At 41.7% G+C, this 22710-nt stretch overlaps 2 protein-coding genes across 9 annotated transcripts in view; one reads left to right on the forward strand and one right to left on the reverse strand.

Moving 5' to 3' along the window:
- The window catches only part of TMEM244 (transmembrane protein 244), a 31744-nt gene extending 24790 nt beyond the window's left edge, over positions 1-6954 (reverse strand). Inside the window, exon 1 of the mRNA XM_085576218.1 lies at positions 6889-6954. Coding sequence (XP_085432344.1) covers positions 6889-6954 — 66 coding nt within the window. The remainder of the gene's footprint in view (positions 1-6888) is intronic.
- Positions 6955-7384: 430 nt separating this feature from the next.
- The window catches only part of L3MBTL3 (L3MBTL histone methyl-lysine binding protein 3), a 77801-nt gene continuing 62475 nt past the window's right edge, over positions 7385-22710 (forward strand). Inside the window, exons 1-2 of one of the 8 annotated variants that reach the window (XM_021540729.4) lie at positions 7385-7539; positions 17366-17477. In XM_021540729.4, the coding sequence (XP_021396404.3) occupies positions 7463-7539; positions 17366-17477 (189 nt within the window). In that variant the 5' untranslated portion in view covers positions 7385-7462. Of the gene's footprint in view, positions 7879-8795; positions 8931-9392; positions 9651-9922; positions 10160-17365; positions 17478-22710 lie in introns of those variants that run through there. The other 7 variants (XM_085575141.1, XM_021540728.4, XM_021540732.4 and 4 more) reach the window with 7 other exon arrangements.

The following is a 22710-nucleotide window of genomic DNA, read 5'->3' on the forward strand; positions in this document are numbered from 1 at the left end:
AATTATTTGTCCCCAGCTGAAACTTGGCTTAAATTCCATAGAGAAGAACAATCCTACTAGTTACCAAAGATTAAGTAGATTAATATAAATAAATAAGTAAATATATATATATATATAGATATATATATATATATATAATGAGAGAATATACTATTCTTGCTCATTAAGATATATTTAGGTGGTGTCTCCCTTTCATTGGATTGCTGCTTACAACTATCTCATCCAAAGCAGAAGTCAAAAATATTATGAATGGAAAGATATCATCATAATGTACAAGACAGTTTTTAACCAAAATTTCTGAGCTGAGAATTGCAATTCAGATATTCACATAGGCTGTATTGTAAGATGCATATCTGAATTCACTGTACATTTAATAAAAGCAATAAACTTTTAATGTACATATTTGAGTCCCACCCTAAAGGACATTCTTCACTCCACTGGATTTCTTTAAAGTCTTAGCTCCAAACTCAGCACATAACAGAGGTGCCATAAGTTAGCCATTGATAACAGCTTGAGGTAAGATTTGTGCCTAGCAGTACACTTACACAACACCATTACTGTAATTATTTCTGTAAGGTGAGGAATATGCATGGTGCTTTCAGGATGAACAAATATATTTATGAAACTGCTACTTACATCCATGCATCCCTGGATGAGTGGTGAGAGGGTAAAAGACTTTCTCTTTGGAGCCAGAAAGGTCCATCATCCATTTTTAGCCCATGATCCTAAAGTCTTCTGTGTTTTCTTGGAACTTTTAAATGTTCCCTGAGAACTCATCAACACTCGTGAATGCAGTGCTCATGCACTGCAAATCTAAAAGTCCTACAGTTTAACTTCATTTTTCCAGTTTAAATATTTGGAGGTTATGTAAAGAAGGGTAGATATGTTCCCCAGTACAGTACTATAATGATATTAATGATTATACAGTTGATGTTCCCATGCTGCATCATTTTCTTTCTAAACTTTAAGGCACAGAGTATTTTGATTTGCAAGAATTACCCGGGGGGTAAGAAGCTAGGAGGGCTTGATGTAAAGTGCCACGTGAAGCTTATCTTGGAACATGTGAAAATGAACTAGCTTCAGCAAAAGTATCTTTTCTGAAGTTAAGTTCCTCTTGAACGCTTAAGAGCATGCATCAGTTCTGTTATCAGTGGATATTGAAATCAAATCATGTTGTGGGAAACTGCAAATGTAAACCAACATGAGTTGGTTCTTCCACAAATAGACATCAGCCTGCACAGACTACTAACGTATACAGTTCTGTGCTCAAAGCAGAAAGAATATCCTGCCTGCTTTGTTGTGGTAGCCAGGAGACGGAGTTCTCCATTGAAACGTGTTTGTCGAACCTTGAATTCTACAGCAAACAGGTACTCCCACCTCTTACTATTGTCTGTAATTATTTTACTAAGAATATTAGTTCGCACTTGTCATTATATTCTAGATAATAAATGAGATTTTGGCAGATTGATTTCCTAGCATGAGGGGTTAGCACATAGCTTTAAAGTCCAGAATAAAAACTCCCTTTTACTGACTGAAGCTACTATTTACATTTACATTTACATATTCACTTACATATATAGATCAATGAGAGCACAATGCCCACTATGCCAGCACAGGAAATGTATGAGTTGACTCCACAAAGCCTGATGACTCAGGATCATTGGCAATGGAATATAAATTTCTCAGAATCTGAATAGTCCATTCGTTGTCAGTTGCAGAAACAGGCTCCATTAATGTTCTTTGTTGCTCGTCAAAGAGGGGGATGCTATTGCTGTGTGTCCATGGGACACAACAGCACTGGAAAAATGTTATAAAGGACTCACTTCTTGTTGTTCTACGTGGGTTGTTGGACCTAACAGCAAACAGGAGATGCTTTGTCTATTGCTTTAATTGCAGTCACGTTTGGCAGGCCTAGTGGATATCTGTTCTGCTGCAATCCTAATTCTGAATTCTCAGGTAAGGAAAACCTCTTATCAATGTCCAAAAACACTTTGTTCAATGTTTGCTGCATTTCTGGTTCCCTTCTACTGCCTTTAACTGTTGGCATCAGTTTTTTTGCATTAGTTTCTACAAGGAGAGATCTGTTTGCTCAGAGAAAACCTCTGCATTATCTCACATACATCAAGCATGTATTGCCCAGTATATGCAATCTGACACCACCAGTACTGAAAAATAAAGGAAAAAAAGGGTGTCATTTACTTGTTTGAACACACTAATAGATAAAAAGTTTTGAAAATAAAGAAAGAAGAGTCTTTGCATATTTTGAGTCATCTGCTATTACGTCTAATACAAACAATATTTGGGATTCTTTCCTTTTCATCTACTGCTGGACCAATTTATATTTTACTAGGAATATCCACATGTGGCTGTGAGTCACTAAGTCTGACACACGTTGCTCTGAAAACTGTTCTATTGCTCTCCAGGGAGAGCAAGTTAGAGCAAGTTCTCACCCTGCCATTGTATTTTAAGGACCTTGGATGGGACTTCCTCCTCTTTTCCCCATGGTGTCAGGCTTTGCTGTCCAAGTAGACCCACAGGATGAGCTATTTATTCACTTCCAGATATTTTTAAGCAGCAGTTATAGACCTAAAAATTCTACAAACAATTATTAACATAACCCCTGCTTTTGTTGCCTATTTCAACCGAATTGCTTTCCACCTAAGAAGTGAAGACTGCAACCCTTTCTCATTCAGCTTCTGTTCCCAAGAGTGATGTTTATTCTGTGCTGCCTCATCAACTTGCCTACTTTGTGCATATTAAAAATACAGCCTTAGCTCTCAGAGTGACTACTAGCTTTTGGATGACAGGTCTGGAGTATCCAGCCTGAACAGACTGTCCAAAGTAATGCTTTGCTGCAAGGCTGTTATAATCTTATGCACAGTTGGAGTCAAAGTCTTCTACTATGGGAAATGATAATGGTCCTCATATGCAGAGTGTGCCCACATACCTTAGGAAAGAGCATGCATGAATACAGTTCTGTGCCAAAACAAGCCATGGTGGTTACCCTCTTACCCACTCATAACCACGATATTACTCATTATTATCCCTTAAAACTACATCTAGGAAAGTCCATTTTTAAAGACTGCAAATCTCCTGTTACTTCCAGCCTTGCCCAGCACAGGCTTCCTCCTCCCCCTTTCTCTTCTTGACCCACTTACACTTTGCCCCTTTCCATACCACTTGTCCTCCTCTGTGGTGTGTCTCTTTTCTTACTACCCCCTCCTTTCCTCTCCCTCAGGACCTTTGTTCTTACCCATTTCTTTGGGCCTATCATCCATTCCAGACCACACATCCCTGTTGTGTCTTCATACCTCTTGTCTCTGGGGCCACTTCCTCCTTGCTTCCTTCAACTCATTTAAGATCTGCCATTGCTCCAAGCTCTCCTCTAATGTCCAACTCACATGTCCAAGCTTCTAACTTCAGCCTTCTTCTGGTTCAGGAGTCCTCATCAATATTCCTAATTTTCATTGGACTCATGCTTGCAAATTACTTTTTCTGTTTTTACAACTCATTATTCTGGTCCAATGCTCCCCAAACCCTTAATATGTAACATGGCTCTGGATTCATTCCTGAACTGACAAACCCATAACTTCCCTATCTGCCTTTGAATTTCTTTAGGATGAAGACCAACTCCGGAAAGCTCTGTAGTCTTGCAACTTTGTGAAAGCAGGAATTTTCAAAGGCTTCATCAATAGCTTCAGAAACAAGTTCTCCCAGGTTGCACTACACCTACATCCAAAGCAGGTTGGGCTGAAATGTCTTTGGAAAATACTGCAGTTCCTTTCAAGTACTCATGCTCAAGTGTTCTTCCCAGAAAAAAAAAAAAGGCTGTTTCCTACCCAAGTCTCACTGTGGTAGGGAGTTAGGATCCAGTCAGGCAGGCACACAGATCTGAAAACTAGGAGGTATTACTGGCTCTCCAGTTTAGCATGACATTTGTATCAACTTTGATAAATATTCCAGGATGAGTGGCAGAAACAGTTGATTCCATTGATAATAAGTCAAGTTGTGGACATCAGTGTGGACATCAAATTCTCTGGACAGGGAGACAGTACTATTGAGAGGATTCAGCATGGACTGCAATATGCTCGCTTCAATTGGTAAATAACCACATATACATTCTCTCTTCATTCTCAACTTCTTAAAGCTTTAAGACTTCCATTTTCCTGGCTTAGAGCTTTACATAATATTACAATATATTTTTTTTCCCCAGTGATTGCCCTCAAACCCTCTTTCCTGTCCTCCAGGTTGGGGAAGAATCACATGACAGACTGATAACCGTCACTGGTGAGAAAGGTCACACAATGAGCTGCACAGGTTATTAGAAGTGTGATAAAAAGTCCCATGCAGGCTATTTTTGATTAATAAGGCCATCTTTAAGGCATGTTAATCATAGAAATCAAGATCCTGGAAATGTCAAATTTTTTGGTAAAATGTAAATATGGATTCTCTTTTTCTCGGTTTATGTAGATACTTCCTGAGGAGCCATTAGATCACACAAACCCAATATGCAAACTGAATGGATAATGTACATTACTTTACTCTCATCCCCTTAAATGGTACTCAAGATTTGGATTTTGTAAGCCATGTAGATGGATGTTCATGCACATGCCCTTATAAAAATAATCAGTATTTGGCTACAGCACAAACACCTATTCAACGAGTTACAAGAATACTCAGAGAGAGATCAAATTTAGCTACTCCAAAATCTGTCATTAAACATACTGCCAAAATCATATTAAATGCCATACTTACATATAGAAAACAAGTGTTTGAAATTCTCTGCCTTTGGAATGCAGATGGAATTCTAGTATTAAATAAAATGGCAACAGAACTAATGTTTAAAGAGCATATGTGAATAATGTTTAATCTATTTTTATCCAATAAATTTTTATTGACAAAATAATGGGTTTATTATACATCATGAGCTGACACACTATGATTAGGGCAAGGATCGAAGAAGAGACAGAGAACAGAAGGTACCTTTATTAATTTCATATGTCCTTTTATTTTAATCAAAGTGTTATCAATTTGATTCATAAGGCAGCTATGTGCTGTTTCAAATCCTTGGTTTCAGTTACAGCTTCCAATATACATCCTTCATGGAGGTTTTTTTTCTGTAAGGGGCTACCCTCTTATAGTCACACATATGACTATGTTTCCCTTTAAGATTTTCAGAGGAAAGGGACAAAGTCTTTCAAGCATAAATAAAATAATGGCAGATAACTAGTTCAGTTGTACTCTTAGAAATGTATCTTCTTAGCAGGGTATGTTATACCATCCCCCAAAACATCAATATCATCTGGAGAATAATCAGTACAGGTCAAGCATCCTAAAGAGTTTGAAAGTACACCAAATTGCACCATTCTTTGAGTATCTTCTGCAGAGCCCAGCTAATTTAATGCTACAATAGAATAATCTAGTTCTTTGGCAACTGTTTGACTTAAAACATTTCAACAACATTGAACATTGGGAACATTGGGAAATAATTTTAAAAAAAGCGCTGAATGACTTCTGTTACAGTTTATTCTTTGTTTCTAACACATAAATTTCCTCAAGTAAGAGCTCACTGGTGGAAAGTAAGAATTTTCTCATCCACTATTTTTTGCATCTGTGTTTTAGAAGAGTTAAAATACATGTTATCACTAATTATTACAATTAGGTTAATACTGTTTTCTGTAATTAATTTCTAATGAACATATGTTTATTGATGAAAACTGCATCCTATATGCAATGCCATTTGAGCTGAAGGGGTGTTTTATCATCATTGCTCATAATAAAACAACTATAATGTATTTTGCTTAGGCACCAATTCTGTAAATACTTAATTATGAGCCCCTTTTTACTGCTGTGAAAAAAAATCATTTAAATAGACAGAAACTGTCAAGATAGTAGGGCAAAAGCCTGATTGTCTGAACTGTTTGAACATGGGCATAGTTTAAGGGAGCGGAGTTGTCAAGCTCGGTTCTTAAATATTTTAATACACGTTCTGAAAGTAAATTCTCTACTGAGCAGAAGCTGAGGCTAGGAAGTCTTATCAGAGATGGAGCATTTCTATCTTGTGTCCAGTGCAACGCTGTCCCCATCATGGGGATCAGAGGGTAATACAGTATGCATCCATAATACCTAAAAAGGTTGTACTTAGTCTTGTCATTTGTATTTATTTCTATTGATATTCAGCTAATACCTATTACTGGCTGACTATTAGTATTTATCATTATTTCTGTTCTAGTAATTTTGGCCAAAGTTGGAAGTGTAGTTTTAGAAGGGAGCATATATAAAAGCAAGACAAAGCATGGTCATTGATCACTACTGGGATTAACAAAAGATGTATTGAGATTTGAGAGTTATTTTAAGAGATATATAATAATATGCCAAACTATCAAAAATTCAGAATTTACTTTGTCAGTTTTTGTCTTCAGGACAGAAGTACTTTAGGGAGATGCTGTGTGGTCTGAAAAAAAATTTAGGATTAGTATAATGAAGATTGTGTTCTGTGTTCTTTTATACTTTGCCTCAAACTGCATACATAGATGTATATACAGTTTTAAAAGTATCATATTTACATCTGATCACAATCCTCCATCCTCCCTCTTTCCCAGTACACTTAGGCCTCATACAGGTCTGTGCTGTGTAATGTTCTTCTCCAAACAGTTATCCTTGCAGGTGAAGTTCATCCTGGGCATTCCCATGAAGCAACAAGGGCCATCAGTTTTCACTGTTTTCTGAACGAGGGACAGAAAATAAATGAAGATGTTATTTGTCTTTAGGAATACAGGGCACCGATGGAGAGTATTCAAGAAGGTGGCACATCTGAGACTAGTTTTATTTGGTGAGCTGGCTAGGTTGTAAACCAGATGAGGCCCATCACAAGGAATGTGTCCATACCGCAGGCACCCCATATTTCGGGAGCGCAGGAGGAGCCTGGCTCCGCGCTGCCTGGCTTCTGACCATCTCCTCGAGGATGCCCTCGCCGGCCGCGGCGGAGGGCAGCCCCTCTCCCGCAGGACCCGCTCTTTCCTTACTGGTGCCCAGCTGTTCTGCCTCTGCCCCAGGTCTGTTCTGCGCAGAGGAGCCACAGACAGGCTTTCCCCGGTTCCCCGGCGCCCACCACCCAACCTTAGCAGGACCTGGCAGGACCCCCGAGGACCGGACCTCCCCCTCCCCGAAAAGTGCAAGGCGTTATTTTTGAAAGCGCCCAAAATAGCGCGCGACTGCTGCACAAGTCTCCTTATTATTCCTCCAGCGTCGGCAGTAAATCAGGGGGAGGATGCACCTCCGCCGGAGCCCTCGTCGGCAGCCGCGTTTTCGGCGAGGGCGATGCCCGCCGCCGCTGGCGGCTGCCGGGTGCCGGCCGCGGGCGGCCGGGGCGCAGCGGCAGCGCAGGCGAGGGAGGAAGAGGAGCCGCGGCGGCGGCGGCGGCGGCAGTTTCCCCTTTCCCCAGCCCTGGCTCCGCGGGCGCATGCTCACTGTGCCCGCAGCCCTGGACCATATTTGTCAGGACTACTCGAGAGACGGAGAAAGAGAGAATTTGGGGGGGTAAGGAGCGGCGGGTTCCGATCTGATCCGCAAGCCGTTTAGGGAGCCGCGATGGCAAAGGCTGGTGACGGGTTTTAATTTTCCCCCTAGGTGAGGATGAAAGTTAGAGAGAGCGCGAGAGATAAAGGGAGAGACGCACCTCCTCTCCCTCCCTTACGAAACGTATCTGGGGAAGGGGAGGGGGGCTTCTCCCCGACCACCTCGAGCAGAAAGGATGGAAGTTAATGCCGGGTAAAGTGGGCAAGTGACTCGCAAGTGGCTGGGGAGCGGCCGGGGCACCGGGGATCTCACTAAATCATAAGTGTACGAGTGTGAAAGAGGAACAAAAGAAAGAGAGAGGTGCCTGGTATTTCTTTTTCTCTTCCCAAACACATGAAGGGAGTACATGTATATATATATGCGCTGTATATTTATATACATACACAGGCACGCACGCACGTATGTGTATGTACATATATATATACACGGGGGAGGGAGCTGTGGAAATGTGTTTGGGGGGGCCCTTCTTTTTTTTTTTTTTTGGGGGGGGGAGTGGGTTCCAAAGGGAGGGGGAAGGGAAGGGGAGAGACATTTTGCAGACTTGCCCCACCAATGAGCTTGTCAGTTGGCTGCATTTAATGACACTTACGGGGCACCGCCGTGCTGTTGGGAACAATGTGATGCGGGTGCCGCGGCCGGGCGGCGGGGGGAGAAGGTGGGGGGGCACGGGTGTGCATGTGAGCGCCGGGCGGGGAGGGAGCGGAGCGGAGGGAGGGGGCTCGCTGCCACCCGAGCCCCCCCTCCGCAGCCCCGGCTCTTTGTTCGCACAGGCTGAAGGACGGGGAGAAGTGCGGGCTGCGAGGGGGCAATGCGCAGCGGAGAGGGGTGCGAAAAAGGGTTTTTTGGTCGGAAGCGGCGAGAGGTGGCGGCTGCCGGGATATACCGGTTGAATGTGCCGTGGGTCCCCGTGTGCGAAGGCCTCTACCAGCGCGCAGCAGAGAGTTTGTATTTTCCGTCGCTCCTGCACTTTGTGTGATTGTGTGCGAGAGATATTTAAAATATAACCATCTCCCAATTTCCGCCATTTTGGGGAAAGTTTGCACACACATACACATACAAAAAAAAAAAAAAAAAAAGGCAAGCTTGTAGCAATTTTTTTTTTTTTTTTAAGAGACGAAAAAAAAAAGTCTTTTGCTCGAGTGCTCAGTTCCTGCCTCTGTGCGGTGCGTGCGCCGCGCTCGCTGCGGCAGACATGTGAGGCGGCGGGGGAACGGCCCCTGCCCGCTTCGGGCTGCGTGCGGCGGCGGGGGCCGGCGCCTGTCACCGCCGCCGGCTCCGCGGGCCGGCCTCGAGGGGCTGCCGGGGGCTGGCCCCGGGGTGCCGGCGGTGTGAGTGAGCGCACATACACGTGAGTGCGTATTTTGCCGACGACGGGGGCAGGGAGCGGGGGGGGCAGGCAGGGGCAAGGAATAGGACGCGGCTTTTCTGTTAAGTTGCGCGCTCTCGCCTGAAGTGCGGCCGGGGTGGGGGAGCGGCCCCCCGCGCACACGCCCGTCTCTCCCTCCCCGTCTCCGCAGCCGGTGCATATAACAACAGGATATAGGCACACTTGTTCTCGCTAGCGCGTGTGGGGCGGTGTTTTTTCGGTGGGGGGGGGGGGGGGGCGGAAAGCGATTTTTTTTTTCGGAGGGGGGGAGGGAGCGGCGGCCGACGGGAAGGCGCTCCCGCGGAGCGGCCGCCCGCCCCCGGCCGGGGCTTCGGAGAGGCTGCCGGGGCTAGAGCGCCCGGGGCGGGGGGCGCCGCGTCGGGGCCGCAGCGGCGCTCGCTCCCCACCCCCTTGGTTTTCCCCCCTCCCCGTCGGAGCGGGCGCACGCGAGAGCGTGAGAGAAAAAGTTGCAGCGCGGGGCCGGGCGCTGGCGGCTGCGGGGCCGGGCGGGGGCGAGCCCTCCGGGGAGGCGGCGTGTGCCGGCCCCTCCCGCGGGAAGGGGTGACTTCTCTGCCGAGGGATGCCCGGACATCGCCTGCGAGCGGCCGAGTAGCGAGTCCCCGCAGCCCCCTAGAAAAAAGAGAGCTCGCCCCCCTCCTCCTCCTCCTTTTCCTCCGCGCTGGGGGAGGGGAGGAGGGAGGAGAAGGTAACATTTTTTTAAAATTTTTTTTCCTTTCACTCGGAGGCAACCTCCTTTTCCCGGATCCCGGTCCCGGGGGGTGGAGGCGAAAGGGGGGGGGGGGGGGGTGGGAAGGAAAAAAAAAAAAGCGAGGGACCCGGTAAACAAGCAGAGTCCCTCTCTCGTTGTGCAACTTCCTCAGGAACACTTAACACCCAGTTCCTCTCCCACCCCCGCCCGCACCTCGCTCGCCCCCACCGCCGCCCCCTCGCCGGGGCAGGGGGGCACTCTTCCCCCGCTCGGTTTAATTGCCCGGGGCGGGGGCGAAGGATAAAAAGGCAAATTCGGGAGGGAAACGGAGACACTCGAGAACCGCTTTCCCCGAGCGCTCCTCCCGAGGAGCGGGGCGGGCGCTTTTGTCTCGGCGGTTCTGCCCGAGCCTGGGGAAGACGCGGACCTGAGCCCGGGTTTTCTCCAGAAAGTTTCAAGTGCAGCAAAAACACGCCGCAAAACTGGCCAAGGAGGGACCTCTGCTGGTAGGCCGCGGGCTGCCGGCGCGGGGAGCGGCGGCCGCGCCCGCCGGGCCTCGCCGCAGCGTTCCGCCGCGCCGGGCGCAGGGGCGGCGGGCGGGGAGCGGCGCGGGCGGCTCCGGGCGGGCGCTGCCGGGACCGCCGGGGCACGGCCTGCGCGGGAGCGGCGCGGGGCGCGCTCTGCGGCCGTGCCGCTTGTCCCGTTCCGGAGCGCGGCTCGAGCCCCCGGGGTTTTTCGGCTTGAGGAGCGGTGCGCGCGTTGCGAGGCCCCTGGAGATGCGGCAGCTTCCCCCGGGGCGTGAGGGTCACGGCCTCTTCCATGTCTTTTAATTACCTGTGCTCTAGCAGCGCAGTGTAAAAGCTTTACAGCGAAAGGCAGCAGGAGTTACGTTTTCAGTTTTGTTCTATTTTCTTTATTTCTTCCGTATAGTTGAGTGGCACTGGACTGATATCTTTGCTGTTTCTACTCATGAATGGATGCTCAGTCGTGGGTGCCAAAAATCAGGTGGTGAGCATAAATAAGGCTCATGATATAAAAAGTTTAGCCTATGTCATTTTTGGAAATGTCTGTGCTCAGCATTGTAACACAGTTTTCTTAGTGCAAATCTTAAAGCTGTTCAGGAGCCAATGCTTTTTACCAAGAAGGCTACCATGTTCCCAGAAGTGTCTGTGATGAACATCTGTACGAGAGAAACTCCCTGAATGTAGTGGCTGAAGGCAGCAGAGCTTTCCACTTCTATCCGGGTGGTGCCGGGTAGGCGTTATTTCCTGGTGAGACTTCAGCAGCTTTGGCTGTGATCTCCTGAACTGGTGCTCTAGTGAAGGCGGCTGAAGCAATCGTCTCAGATGGTCTTTGTTGTCAGTTGGCCAATGGTAATAAACTCTGGCGTATCTTTTCAGTTTACTGAGGTTTTTTTTGGAGTATTACTTTAAAAGTTTCAATAACTTGTGATGACTTCTTTTCCTCTAATAACTTGTTGAGTTTTTGTGGGTTTTTTTTTTTTGACATCACCTGTTCTGTGAAGAGAGATGGTTAAGTTTTAGTGGGCTGTTCAATTTTATCTTGTCTGTTTTTTGATACTGCTGGTAAGGAGGATGATAGATTGTGAGTGATGGGTGTAAGGAATCAGTGATGAGCTGGCATGATGCTTACTGAAGAAAATGTGTAGTCATATAGCTTGTTAGTGCTCCAGTAGTAGGACCGCTCATCACAATGGGAGATGCCAGCAGCTCTTTATGAATGGGGGAGAAGGGCGAGTCTATAAATGCCTCCTGCTGCATGTGTTTAGGAGCTAGAAAAGGTGAACTAATTGTTTATGAACAGCAGAGCTTATGGGATGTGATAATAACTGGCAGATGAGGAAGAGAAGGGCATGAGTCAGACAAAAGAGATGCTCAGATGTATATTGTATTAACTTTGGGTAGGAAATAACAATTTGAAACAGGTCAGGTGATAGGAGGTGTGAAGATTCGGTGCAGGCGGTGTCTGCATAGGGGAAGGAAGAAGGAACAAATAAACAGAGAAGTGTTTTGTAACTTTCTGTGCCTGGTTCAAGCAATTAAGAGAATTTAAGACATAGGAAAGTCTTTTTCAAAGTTGTTGTATACAAATCTTGTTAAATCTCCACTGAGGCCTGCACAGACAATAACAAATAAGGGGACCATGAAAGCTTTGCAGAGGAAATGCTTTTCTAGTGTGAGGTACAGGCTGTTTATAAACATGGTAAGTTTCATTAGATGACAGAATAGCTTTGGTATTGGATAACTATTGTTGTAGTGTCTTGTGGAAAATGAGGCTGTTTGAAATGTGTGTCTGTTTGAAAATGAGGCAGTAGATGAAGGCTGTGTGTAATTGTTACCCAGTCTCCAGCAATGGTGCAGCAATAACTGCGTTACCTTGCAGACTCGGATGAGGACAGCAGGAACCTCCTTTAAGTGCTGGTCCAGACCCAGGTTTTAGAGTATTTTTTAATGCTTTTGTGGCTAGATTCTTCCTGTAGGGAAAAAAAGGTTTAAAGCCAAAATATTGGGAAGCAGGAGTGAACATACACAGTAGCCTTGGAGCACGTAGTAGTCAGAAGAGTAGCAGTGGGTAAAATAAGAGTAAAAAATGCTAAGGGAACATCATCAATAAGAACTCTGGTCCTTTTCCTCTTACAACCTTTGAGTGGCAAAGAATTTAATGCTGTGTCTGATCTTTAAAGCTATTTCTGATCTTTAAAATATGTTGCTTGTAATAAACTTCATGAGCAACAGGCAAAATAGTGAAATTTACTCAACTTTTTGATACAGAGAATAGAAACATGGCAGAACTAGTAGTTTCCAAACAATGAAAAATAAGATTTTTTGAGGAAAATGGGCATCTGAAAATATTTATTTTAATGAAATATTTAAATAATTAAACCTTTAAACAATACAAGAAAAAACACATATTAAAATGTGGTGGGTAGCATCAAAGAATTTTACCATTTCCTGCACTGTTCCTCTTGTGGTTGTTTTTCTGTAAGTGAAAAGTCTGGTGCAAAAATATGAAGGGTGAGAAAGAGACAAGTATGAGGTGTGCCCAGCTCAAAGAGAGGACTGTGAAGAGAGAAGCAGGGCTCACTCCAGTGGTTTATAGTCAATTGGCTTTGCTTTTGGTGTCATGAAGCTCAAAATCACTACTGTTGTCAAATATAGGGAATTTACATTGCAAGGAGTAATTTTGCTTCATGTGGCTTTGGGAGCTTAACAAGTCAGTGCTGGTAATATTCACATTCTTACATGTTAAATAAAACTAAGCCAAGTGGATACTTGTCCTGGTGTCTAGAAGTTGGTGTATTTGCAGCTCTGGTACACTGAGTTTTTTCCTTCAGATCCACTTTGTTTTCCTTATTTACTGGGTATGAGAAAATGTGTCCTTTTAGCTCATGAGTTCTACACCAGGCAGCCTTGGAGATGTCTAAAGTAAATGTATACAGTATTAGGACAAAAATGCTAACCTGTTGCCTTTATTTCTGAACATCCATCAATGCTAGTGTCACCCACTCCAGTGGGGAAGAGGGAGCATGGCTTGCCTGCAGAAGGATATTGTCTCTCTTGGGATCTTTTTTTCTCTTGGAACTCACTCTTGGTGTCACTTGCTGTGATCTTCTCTGGCTCTGTGTTCCCAGTTTTGGGTCTCCTCATAGGAGCTGTCAGTTGGGGAGAGGATCAGTATGGGGCAAATCTGCTAGGCTGTCTTGTCAAGGCAGCTACAGAAATCCTCAGAAATACAGAGAGATGCATAAGAAGAAATGGCAAATTACTGCAGACATGTTATACCAGCCTTGCAACGATGATGGTGACTTTACTGCTGAGCTCTTTCTGCTGCCCAGTGACCAGTATTGAGTTGACTGCACTGATTAGAAATCATACAGGCATTTCACAGTTAGCAGCTTAGATGTTAAAAATTCGGGTAGGGGTCAGGTAGTTTTTTAAAGTACTGAGTGGAAGAAAGACTCCTATTACTACTTTCTGATGTATTCACTACATAACCCTATAATTACTTCAAAAACTACTTGTAAGTCTAATTGGCATATTCTGTCCTGCTTCTTTCCTTTATATCTTTAGACAGTCTCTCACCAGATTAAACCATCCAATTTTTAGTGCTGTTATTCTCAGTAAGTATCCCTTCTGTGAGGTACACATTTATTGTTGAACCTATAGGTAAAATTTAAGGTTTTTCTAAAGGATGTGTCTTAATCTTATTAAATGAGCTTGTTTATTTTAATGGCTTTATTACATATGTCTGAAACAAATCTAATGTTGAAATATTAATATGCAGCACACTTCTCTTAAGGCTGTCAGGACCAAGATAGTTCCATCCCTAAAGGCAGATTTTGGAGATGCTTTTAGAAGATGACTGCTCCAAGTACTTACTATTATGTCCTTTCCTTCACATTAGATGGCATTCACTGGCAGGTCCCTTATTCATCTAGTATTTTTACTACTTTTCTGGCAGTGCAGCAGCAGCAATGATACCAGATGAAATCATTATAGAAGGAGTTATACTAGTTCAGAGAACTACATCAGAGCTTTAAAAACAAAACATTAAAGGAGTAGATAAGACATTCTTTAGTTTTCTTTGTTCTGAGATTTAGATGTAGCTCTTGCAATGAGTTCTTCCTTTTTTAGTACCTCAGTGCTGTAACAATTTTACTGGTCTGTATCTTGTTTCTTACTATCATTAGAAGAGGGATAAAGGCCTACTTTCATCTGTTCAAACTCGGCAAATCTGGAAACAGATACTTTGTTAAAAATGTTTCCTTTTTGTAAATTAATTTCTCGCAGCGTTGCTCTGTGACCTTTTCATTCCCACCAAAAACACTTCTGAAGGCTGCAGAATGTGAAACATACACAGATTGTGCCTTTGACGTTCAGTTAATTTCAAAAGGAAAGCAATAATTAATGTCTTTAGACATCTTCAGAATGTATCATTATTGCAGTTTATTACCTGAGGAAAGTTTCTTATGTGCAATTAAGTCAGAATTTGTATGTTTTCTTGAGACAAGTATGCCCTGAACATTTCTGTTCCAAATTTTTCATTACCTTTCATGGTTTACTCCCTGCCTAAGTAGGCTAGACTCTTTCAGTTTTCCAGCCCCCAAGTAATTTTCATGTCAGTAATGGGAGTGGCACTAAGGGAGATGACAGCATCTGATGGAGCAGCTGTGCTGTCCGATGCTCCCTGCTCTCAGCAGCTGCTGAGAGGTAGCATTTCTCCACAGCCTTCCAAGTCTTTTCCCAGCTTCTATCATACCTTCCACAGAAATCATTGGAGCATATTTTCTGTAATAAACCACAGGAGGGTTGAGTGAAGTGTCTTCTAAATAGAATGATAATTTAAAATTATTTAGAGACTTCAGTTAATGCAGAACACAGCTTTGTGTTTGCTTAGCCAGACTAATCCTGGGGAGCTTGTTCCACCAATGTGCTTGAACCAGCATGTTTTGTGTCCTTAAAACTTCACGGGTGCCTGGAGAGATCCCGTTTTTCAGCTACTCCTTAGCAGGAGTAGTTTGTATTCTTGAGGAAAGGCCTGTGCCTCTGCCACTGTGCTGTAATTCAGTTTGGTGAAGCCTGCTTGAATTGGTTTGCAGTGGTACTTGGTGCTCAGATCAAGCAGAGATTCCAAGTTGTGTTGCAGGAGCTTGCCCTGAGGTAGGGTGGTGGATTTTGCCTGTGATTATAAAAGATGAGATCTATGGCTTTGGGGAATTTCTCAGTTTGCACTGAATTTGTTTAGATTTATTGATGGTTTTTAAAATTAATTTTTGTATGTTTTTGTTACGGTTTTCAATATTTTCTCGCAGAGAATTACTTAAAGGGAAAGGAAAAGACACATTGAACCATTTCGTTCTTACTTCAAACTTGTCATGTGAAAGATGTGAAGTTTGCTCAAAAAAGCATTCTTTGAACCCCGCCTATCATATGAAATAAAGGAGAATGCAAAGGCTTTTACTCTTAGCAGTGGATACTGACTGAGGTCCAGCTCCTGTTATCTTGTTGATAACTGTGTAGTTGATGTAGTGTAATGAAAGAACTCATGGGGTGAGTTGCTTAGGATTTTAGACTTATGCTAGAAATGAAGACGAAACCAAGGAGAAATGAAAGGGATTTCAGATTATGTACCCCAAACCAAACTAGTATGTGTTTGTAGTGGTGATGTTACAGTGATTGATACTATTTTTCTGATTAATACAATGTAAATTCAATTGTTTTTCATGCAACTAAGTTAAGTGTTTTTCCCCTCAGCCTTTCAATAAAATGCTTCTATATGACCTGAGTTTACTTCTGCTTGGTTTGCAACTTTTTTTGTTATCAGAGTGAACAAATAACACCTTTTTGGTTGTTTGGTGTTTTTGTTTGTTTTGTTTTTGTGTTTTTTGGGGGGGTTTGTTTGTTTTTTTGTGAAAAGTCAAGATCTCCAGAGAGTATTTGCAGATTAGAGTGGCACCTAAGTTAGAAATTACGTTTTAGAAAACAGGGTTAAACTCTGAGGAAATTCTCTGTCTATTTGAATTTCAAGTATTGATACTTGCAGCAAAAGTTTGCAATCTCCATATGGGGTATGAGGCTTAGAAAGTGTTCATTTAAAAGTTCAGAGAGTTTACATTGCAAAAAGTTCAGAAAGTGCAAATTTCAAAAGTGGTGAGGTTTTGCTAATAGTTCATGAACAATGACAGCTAATTTTGCCACACTTTATTTCAGCTGCTAGGAATAGTGCAGCCGTTCTTCAGAAACAAAATTAATAAGTCAGATTACACATTGCACAAATAGTAAATTAGGTGCTGCCAGGCCACAGATTTAAGGATTGCTGGGTTTGTGAGAAGTGGAAAGGAAGAAGTTGGTGGTGCTCACAACTGGCTGCTAGAAACACTTACAGTTCAGTGCAACTGATGGTGTTTTTGTGGCAGGTGAGCTGAAGCCAGGGGTCAGAGGCAAGTGCAATGCACTTCTGTTGCTTGTCAAATTTTTTATCACAGAGAGGGATGTCCAGATGCATTATTTCTTGCATATGGAGGTAAATATTAACTTCTCTCACTGTTCGGAAACAGAGGGATCCGGTAAAGTAAATTCTTGCAAAGCAGTAGGTTTCTCTGGTGTATATATGTGCTTCTCTACATGGAAATAAGTTTTAATAAATGCAATTCAAAATTTATCTGTATGGAAACAGATAAAGAATATTCAAGTGTCCTGAGTCAGACCTCTGTCAGGAAACTGACAGTTTCAAATTAATTTTGAAATTTTAATTTGAACCTAGGGAAAGCATTCACATCAGCATGCTATCCAGTATTAAGGAAACACAGTTCTGTTAATCAGTGCTTAATGTATTTATTAGAGGCATGCAGTCATGTCTTGCCTTTCCTAGAACAGATGTTTTTAAGTGTACTTGACATGTTTTCCTTGTGTCAATTTATTTGCAGTTTGAAATTTTTCTTTTCTCTCCAGTACAGCTCCATTGCCTCCTAGTCTGTGAAACAAGTATTATTTTCAAAGTTTCAGAAAGATTTCCCCTTACTTTTATTACATCATGTATATTATCACCTTTGTCATCAGTTGTCCACGTGGCCAGTGTGCAGAGGGAAGCATTTGATACAAATCTGTGAAATGCATTAGAAGAAATATCTGGTGATACAAGCATTAAACCACTTACAGAATTTTCAGATAACTTTTTTTTTTTTTTTCCAGTACATGCATCATGAATGAATCTGCATCTAGTGGAAATGGTCAGGAGTTTGATGTATTTAGTGCAATGGACTGGAAGGATGGCATAGGTACTTTGCCAGGAAGTGACCTAAAGGTAAGAGATGTAATTTTTTCAATAAAAATATTAAATGACAAAAAGATGTATTTGAAAAGCTGGTGTGTAGGTATCTGCTTTTATGAATAAAACATGAATCTGCAGTTCTGAGTTAAGAGACTGTAGCCTGTTAGGTTTTAGCTCTGGAGTTTCTTGATTCAGTTTGTGGTGCTGGCACAGACAGCCATCATCCCCGTAGGAAGGCATAAATTAGCACTGCCTCACTATACAGACAGAATTAATCAAATGCACAAAATCCCAAAGAAATCTCAAAAGTGTGAAAATGCAGTCCACTTAGAGCATTATATTACTGTCTCACTAAGAATTTTAATACTGTCATTGACTGTCATGGTCTTATATTCTTAGGTCTTTTTATTTCTAAAAATAGTTTATTTTTGCCATGCTTTTGTCATGTAGGTGCCTACAGAGATCAGTAAAGTCAGTGCTTCTGAGCTGGTTGCAGTTTAGAAATTTGAATTATATTGGAGTAGTAATTTTGCTTACATTTTTCACACTGGTTGAGTTTCCTGAAGTAAATCATAACTCTTTTGTTTTCAGTTTATTTATCTGTCATCAGAAGGTGTCCTTTGCTATGCTTGCAATTTTGATATTAGACACTGTCTTGTGCCTATTTCCTCTTGATTAATGTCAATATTTTTGTATAATTCAAACTAATGTATTTTACTTGTAGTTTATGTTTGAAAGGAATCTCACAAGAAAATATGTGGCATTTAAAACAACTTTTTATCTTTTGATGCCTGGTAGGATTTCTCTTGTTGAAGTAAAAATTTTTAAAATGTTTGAAATTTGGGACATACATGTTGTGAATATGTTTTCGTGTTGGTGTTAGGTAGTTTGTTTGTTTGCTTTGTGGGTTTGTTTGAATTTTAGATTTTAGTCTCAGAACAGTAGAATTAATTTACAGAATAGTTTTCTTTGCGGAGGACTTCAGGCTGCCATGCAGACTGAGTACCCCAGACTTCAGGGTGGGTTAGATCAGGTTGCTCAGGATATGATTATCTGCATGGCTGGAGATACCACAATGTCTCTGGGCAGCTTGTTCCAGCATTGTCTACACTCATAGTAATTTTTTTTTTTTATGGATACTTTGTTGGAATTTTTCTCCTTTTGTAGCTTATGCCTGCTGCCTCTTGTCCTTCTCCTGTGCACATCCGAGAAGAACCTGGCTCCATCCCCTCCATATCCTCCCATTAACTGCTGGAAGACAGCAGTAAAATCTCTCCTTCTGTTCTTAAGACTGAGCAAATGGATTCACTCAGCTCCTTGAATGTCATCTGCTGCAGTCCAGCCAGTACCTGGTTTGGTGGACTTGCTGCAGTATGGGAGTGCCTTTCATGTAGAAAGATTCCTAGCAGACCCAGCAGCCTGCCCATGCTCTCATCAGTATTCACTAGAGGAGAATGGTGTGTTCCCCTGTCCTTCTGGCTGCCCTCTTGCTCAGGCAGCCTGGGGTGCTCCTGGCCACCTTTGCTGCCAGGGAACATTTTTGACTCGCATTCAGCTCACAGGTTTTCTGCAAAGCTGCTCTGATAGTCAGCCCCTGATCTGAACTAGTGCACAGAGATGCTCTGTCTCAGGTGCCTGCTTTAGTGGACCTTCATGGCATCTTGTTGGCCCATCTTCTTCAGCTTATTGAGGTCTAGATAAACCAGCAACCCTGCCATCAGCCATTCCCTGCAGTTTCATAATTTGCATTTCCTGCCTGTACTCATAGAGAAGCCTTTCTTGTTGCCTTTGCTAGTTCATTTCTCTGGCTGAGTTTTGGATTTCTTAATTCCATGGCTGTATACTACAGCAATATCATTACATACCTTGTCTGTGAAGTTTCTTTTTCCACGTTCTGCTTAGCTCCTTTTCCTTTTTGAGCTGAGTCAGGAGTCCCTGGTTCATTCATGATGGCTTTCATCCACATTTGCCTAACTAGTTGTACATTGACATGCCTCATTCTCTTGGTGTGAAGTCCTTGGAGAGAGAGACAGGTTTCTTGGGCCTATTTACCCTTTAAAATAGTCTTCTGTACAATCCTGCCAAGCAGATCTCTGCCTCTTCTGAAGTCCAGTGGTGCTCTTTCATTGTTTGTTTCTCTGGCTTCTTTCAGGATTTCAGACTTCATCATGTCATAGTGATGATGATAGCCAATGCTCTGATGGACATCCACATCCCTGACCAGTTCTGTATTTTTAAGTCCAGGCTTTAAAAGTTTCTTTTATTTTAATATGCAACATTGTGTAAAAGGGAACCATAGTATTGCAATATTTGAGCAATACAAAAGGGAACAGTGCAGGAAAATATAATCTCATATAAATCACTGGTTTGTGCTTTTTTCAGTTGTGGTTGCCCTATGTCATACAAAACTGAAGCAAAGTTAGAGTCACTAATGAGTAGAAGCATGGGAAACTTTCCATGTAAAGTGAGGGAAAGGAGCTGGGAGGTAGCTCAGGGTAACTTCAAGAAATCATACAAAAGATTATTAACTATGTCCTTTTCAGGAAATCATGAGCTTAATTTTAAGGCTGCTCTTTATTATTTTTTTTTAAATTGATTTGTTTTAATTTGGAAACAAACATATTTGTGTTTTGTACTGAGATTTTTTTCTTTGGTCCAAGCATTAGGGGAGGTGCATTCAGAAATACAATAGTAGTCCACCTGGAATGGTGAAATATGCAGGGTATTGGCCAGGCAGCTCTTTTTTGGGTTATTATTTGGGGGTTTGTTTGCTTGTTTGCATTTTGTTAGATACAAAAGCAAGGGATCGAATGGATGAAAGGTCTGAAATGGAAATGGAGCCATTTTGACTGACTGAAGGAAGAATGTTTTCTAACAATGCAGAATTAGCCCAAGAAGATCACTGTACCGGGGAACATCAAGATTCAATGACACTAGGTGTTCACACAGATACAAAAAACAATTTGAGCTGTTAAAATACTAAGGACTTTTTGTTATAATTATAATGACTCATATTTCAGGACTGCTTCTAAATAGTGATGGCTAAAATGGTTAAAAATTACTAATTACTTGAAACTGTAAATGTGATCATGGAAAATATGTTATATTCTTTGTGGAATTCTCAGAATAGGGTCCATGAGGATTATTTACCTGAACTCTTCTTGTCGCAGAGTATTTTACTAATGTGTCCTGAACCTAAAGAAAATGGCCTTACATGAATAAAAACTTGCATGAATAAATGACCTTACATGAATAAATAACTTACGTAGCAGTTACTTATTGTAAGCTTGTGTGTATCTTTCAAAAATTGTAATAGACTTGTTCTACTAAAGGTATTAAACCATTGTTGTGTATTTACATTGAAATGTACTTGAAGAATCTGGTGAAAACACTGTAATAGCAAGATACTTAAACTAAAAATGTTCTATTTTTACAGCCTGGTAATAGATTAGAGTGTCTGAGGCATTACATATCAAATAATAAGCAATAGCTTAAATATCTGTTGTAGACAAAGTATTGCTTAATTTCTCATGTTTAGTCTTTTGTCTTCTTAAAATGTTAGGGGAAATTGAACAGTCAGATTTGGCAAACTGTATTGTTATCAGCAGATTAACATTAAGTTAAATATATATCAAAATATTGAAATGCTGCTTTTTTATTATAGACATTTTAGGGAGTTACCTTATTGAAGTCTTTATTTTTAGTTGTATAAGTAATATAGCATTTGCTTGCCTGTACTGCTTGCATGATGACATGTCATGCTTATTTTAATGTATGCATGTTTTAAGATATCCCTTTTCTTGTGTGCTTTATTAAAATCCAGCCTGGGGTTATCTGGCAAGTATATATGAGCAACAATTCTTTTTAGAACCACTTAATTTTTGTGAATATGAGTTCCTGAATGGTGAAAAGTTGGTAAAATACTTAGCTAAGTAAGTAGAGCAAAATGTTTTTGAAACATTTAAAAATAACTTTCCTCAATGTTTTCTTAAAATTTCTTAAATCTAACTTTTATTATGGTGCAGAAGAACATCTAAATCAGGAATAGATACTTAGATTATTTCTTTTTGTTATTCCCCAGTCTAATCAAAATGAGGAAGCCAAATGAGATACCAGGCTTCCATTCTCAGCCATGGCATAGTCTCTTATTCTTGAATCTGTTTCTATACCAGTAAAATGCTGAAAATGTTCTTTTCCTAAGACTTCAGGCGCTTTTAATTCTTAGGGTTTTGTCATTTGTAGTTGGAGAAAGCTGTGGAAATACTTTCTTATACAGATTTTGTTGAAAAATCTTCAGCAAAAATAGTGTTCACTCCTTGAATGCTGCTTTGAGCATACTATGTGACAGATAAGTAGCGAGTAGTTGTGGAAAATGCTAGAATTTCAAATTACACAGGGAATGGGGAGAATTAAAAATTGTACAGTATGATGCACTAAAGACTGTGAACAAAAATTTTAGCATTGTATATTAGTTCTTTCAAGATGTTTAAATAAAACAGAAAACTGGAATTCCAGTAGAATTTAAAATAGTTTACAAATTACAGAATGCCTTCATGTGGCAGGCAAAGTAATGTATGCTCATCTGAAAAACATCAGTGCTTACCAGTTACTCTGCATGGTGTGAATGTAAATGTGAAACACTCTTCTTTTTTCTCTTTTTCTTAAATCTCTGTGCCGAGTGCACATAGTAACACCATGGCTTCAAGATTTAAATATACTCATTAAATTAGAAAAGCTGTAATAATTTACAGTCACTTCCTACTGTAGTGACAGAAGTTTATTAAGTACTTCCTAGTGCATTTTCTAGTGCTGTGTTTGGAAAGTGAGCAGTTACACTCTGTGTGGACAGAATTTTGGTTATTTCCAGCTTGCAAATTATGCTTGAACATAAGGAAAAAAAATTAAAATTTAATTATGAAGAAATTAACCAGAAAATAAAGTTGGGCAGCAAATATTGTAGGACACCAAATAGAATAGTGGATATGAATGGTAGAATAATGGCTAGTGGTGTTTGCTATTTCCAGCAGTGCTGTAAAGAAGGTAAGAGTGATTTGGATTGCTGTCTGAATGCAGGGGTGCTGCAGCTACTCAAGGCAGTGAAGTACATCCTTCCACCTGCCTGTTCCGAAGTTGCAATCCAGCTTTCCTGGGATAATTAATGATTTTAGAGCAACTTTTCTCACACTGTTACGGGAACATCGGTAGCGTCTTGGGCAATAACTTCGTACAGTGCTTTTGCAGTGCAATGCTGCTCCTGTTCTCTCAT

Source organism: Lonchura striata, chromosome 3 (genome assembly GCF_050655825.1).
Source record: "Lonchura striata isolate lonStrDom1 chromosome 3, ASM5065582v1, whole genome shotgun sequence".
NCBI classification, from domain to species: domain Eukaryota; kingdom Metazoa; phylum Chordata; class Aves; order Passeriformes; family Estrildidae; genus Lonchura; species Lonchura striata.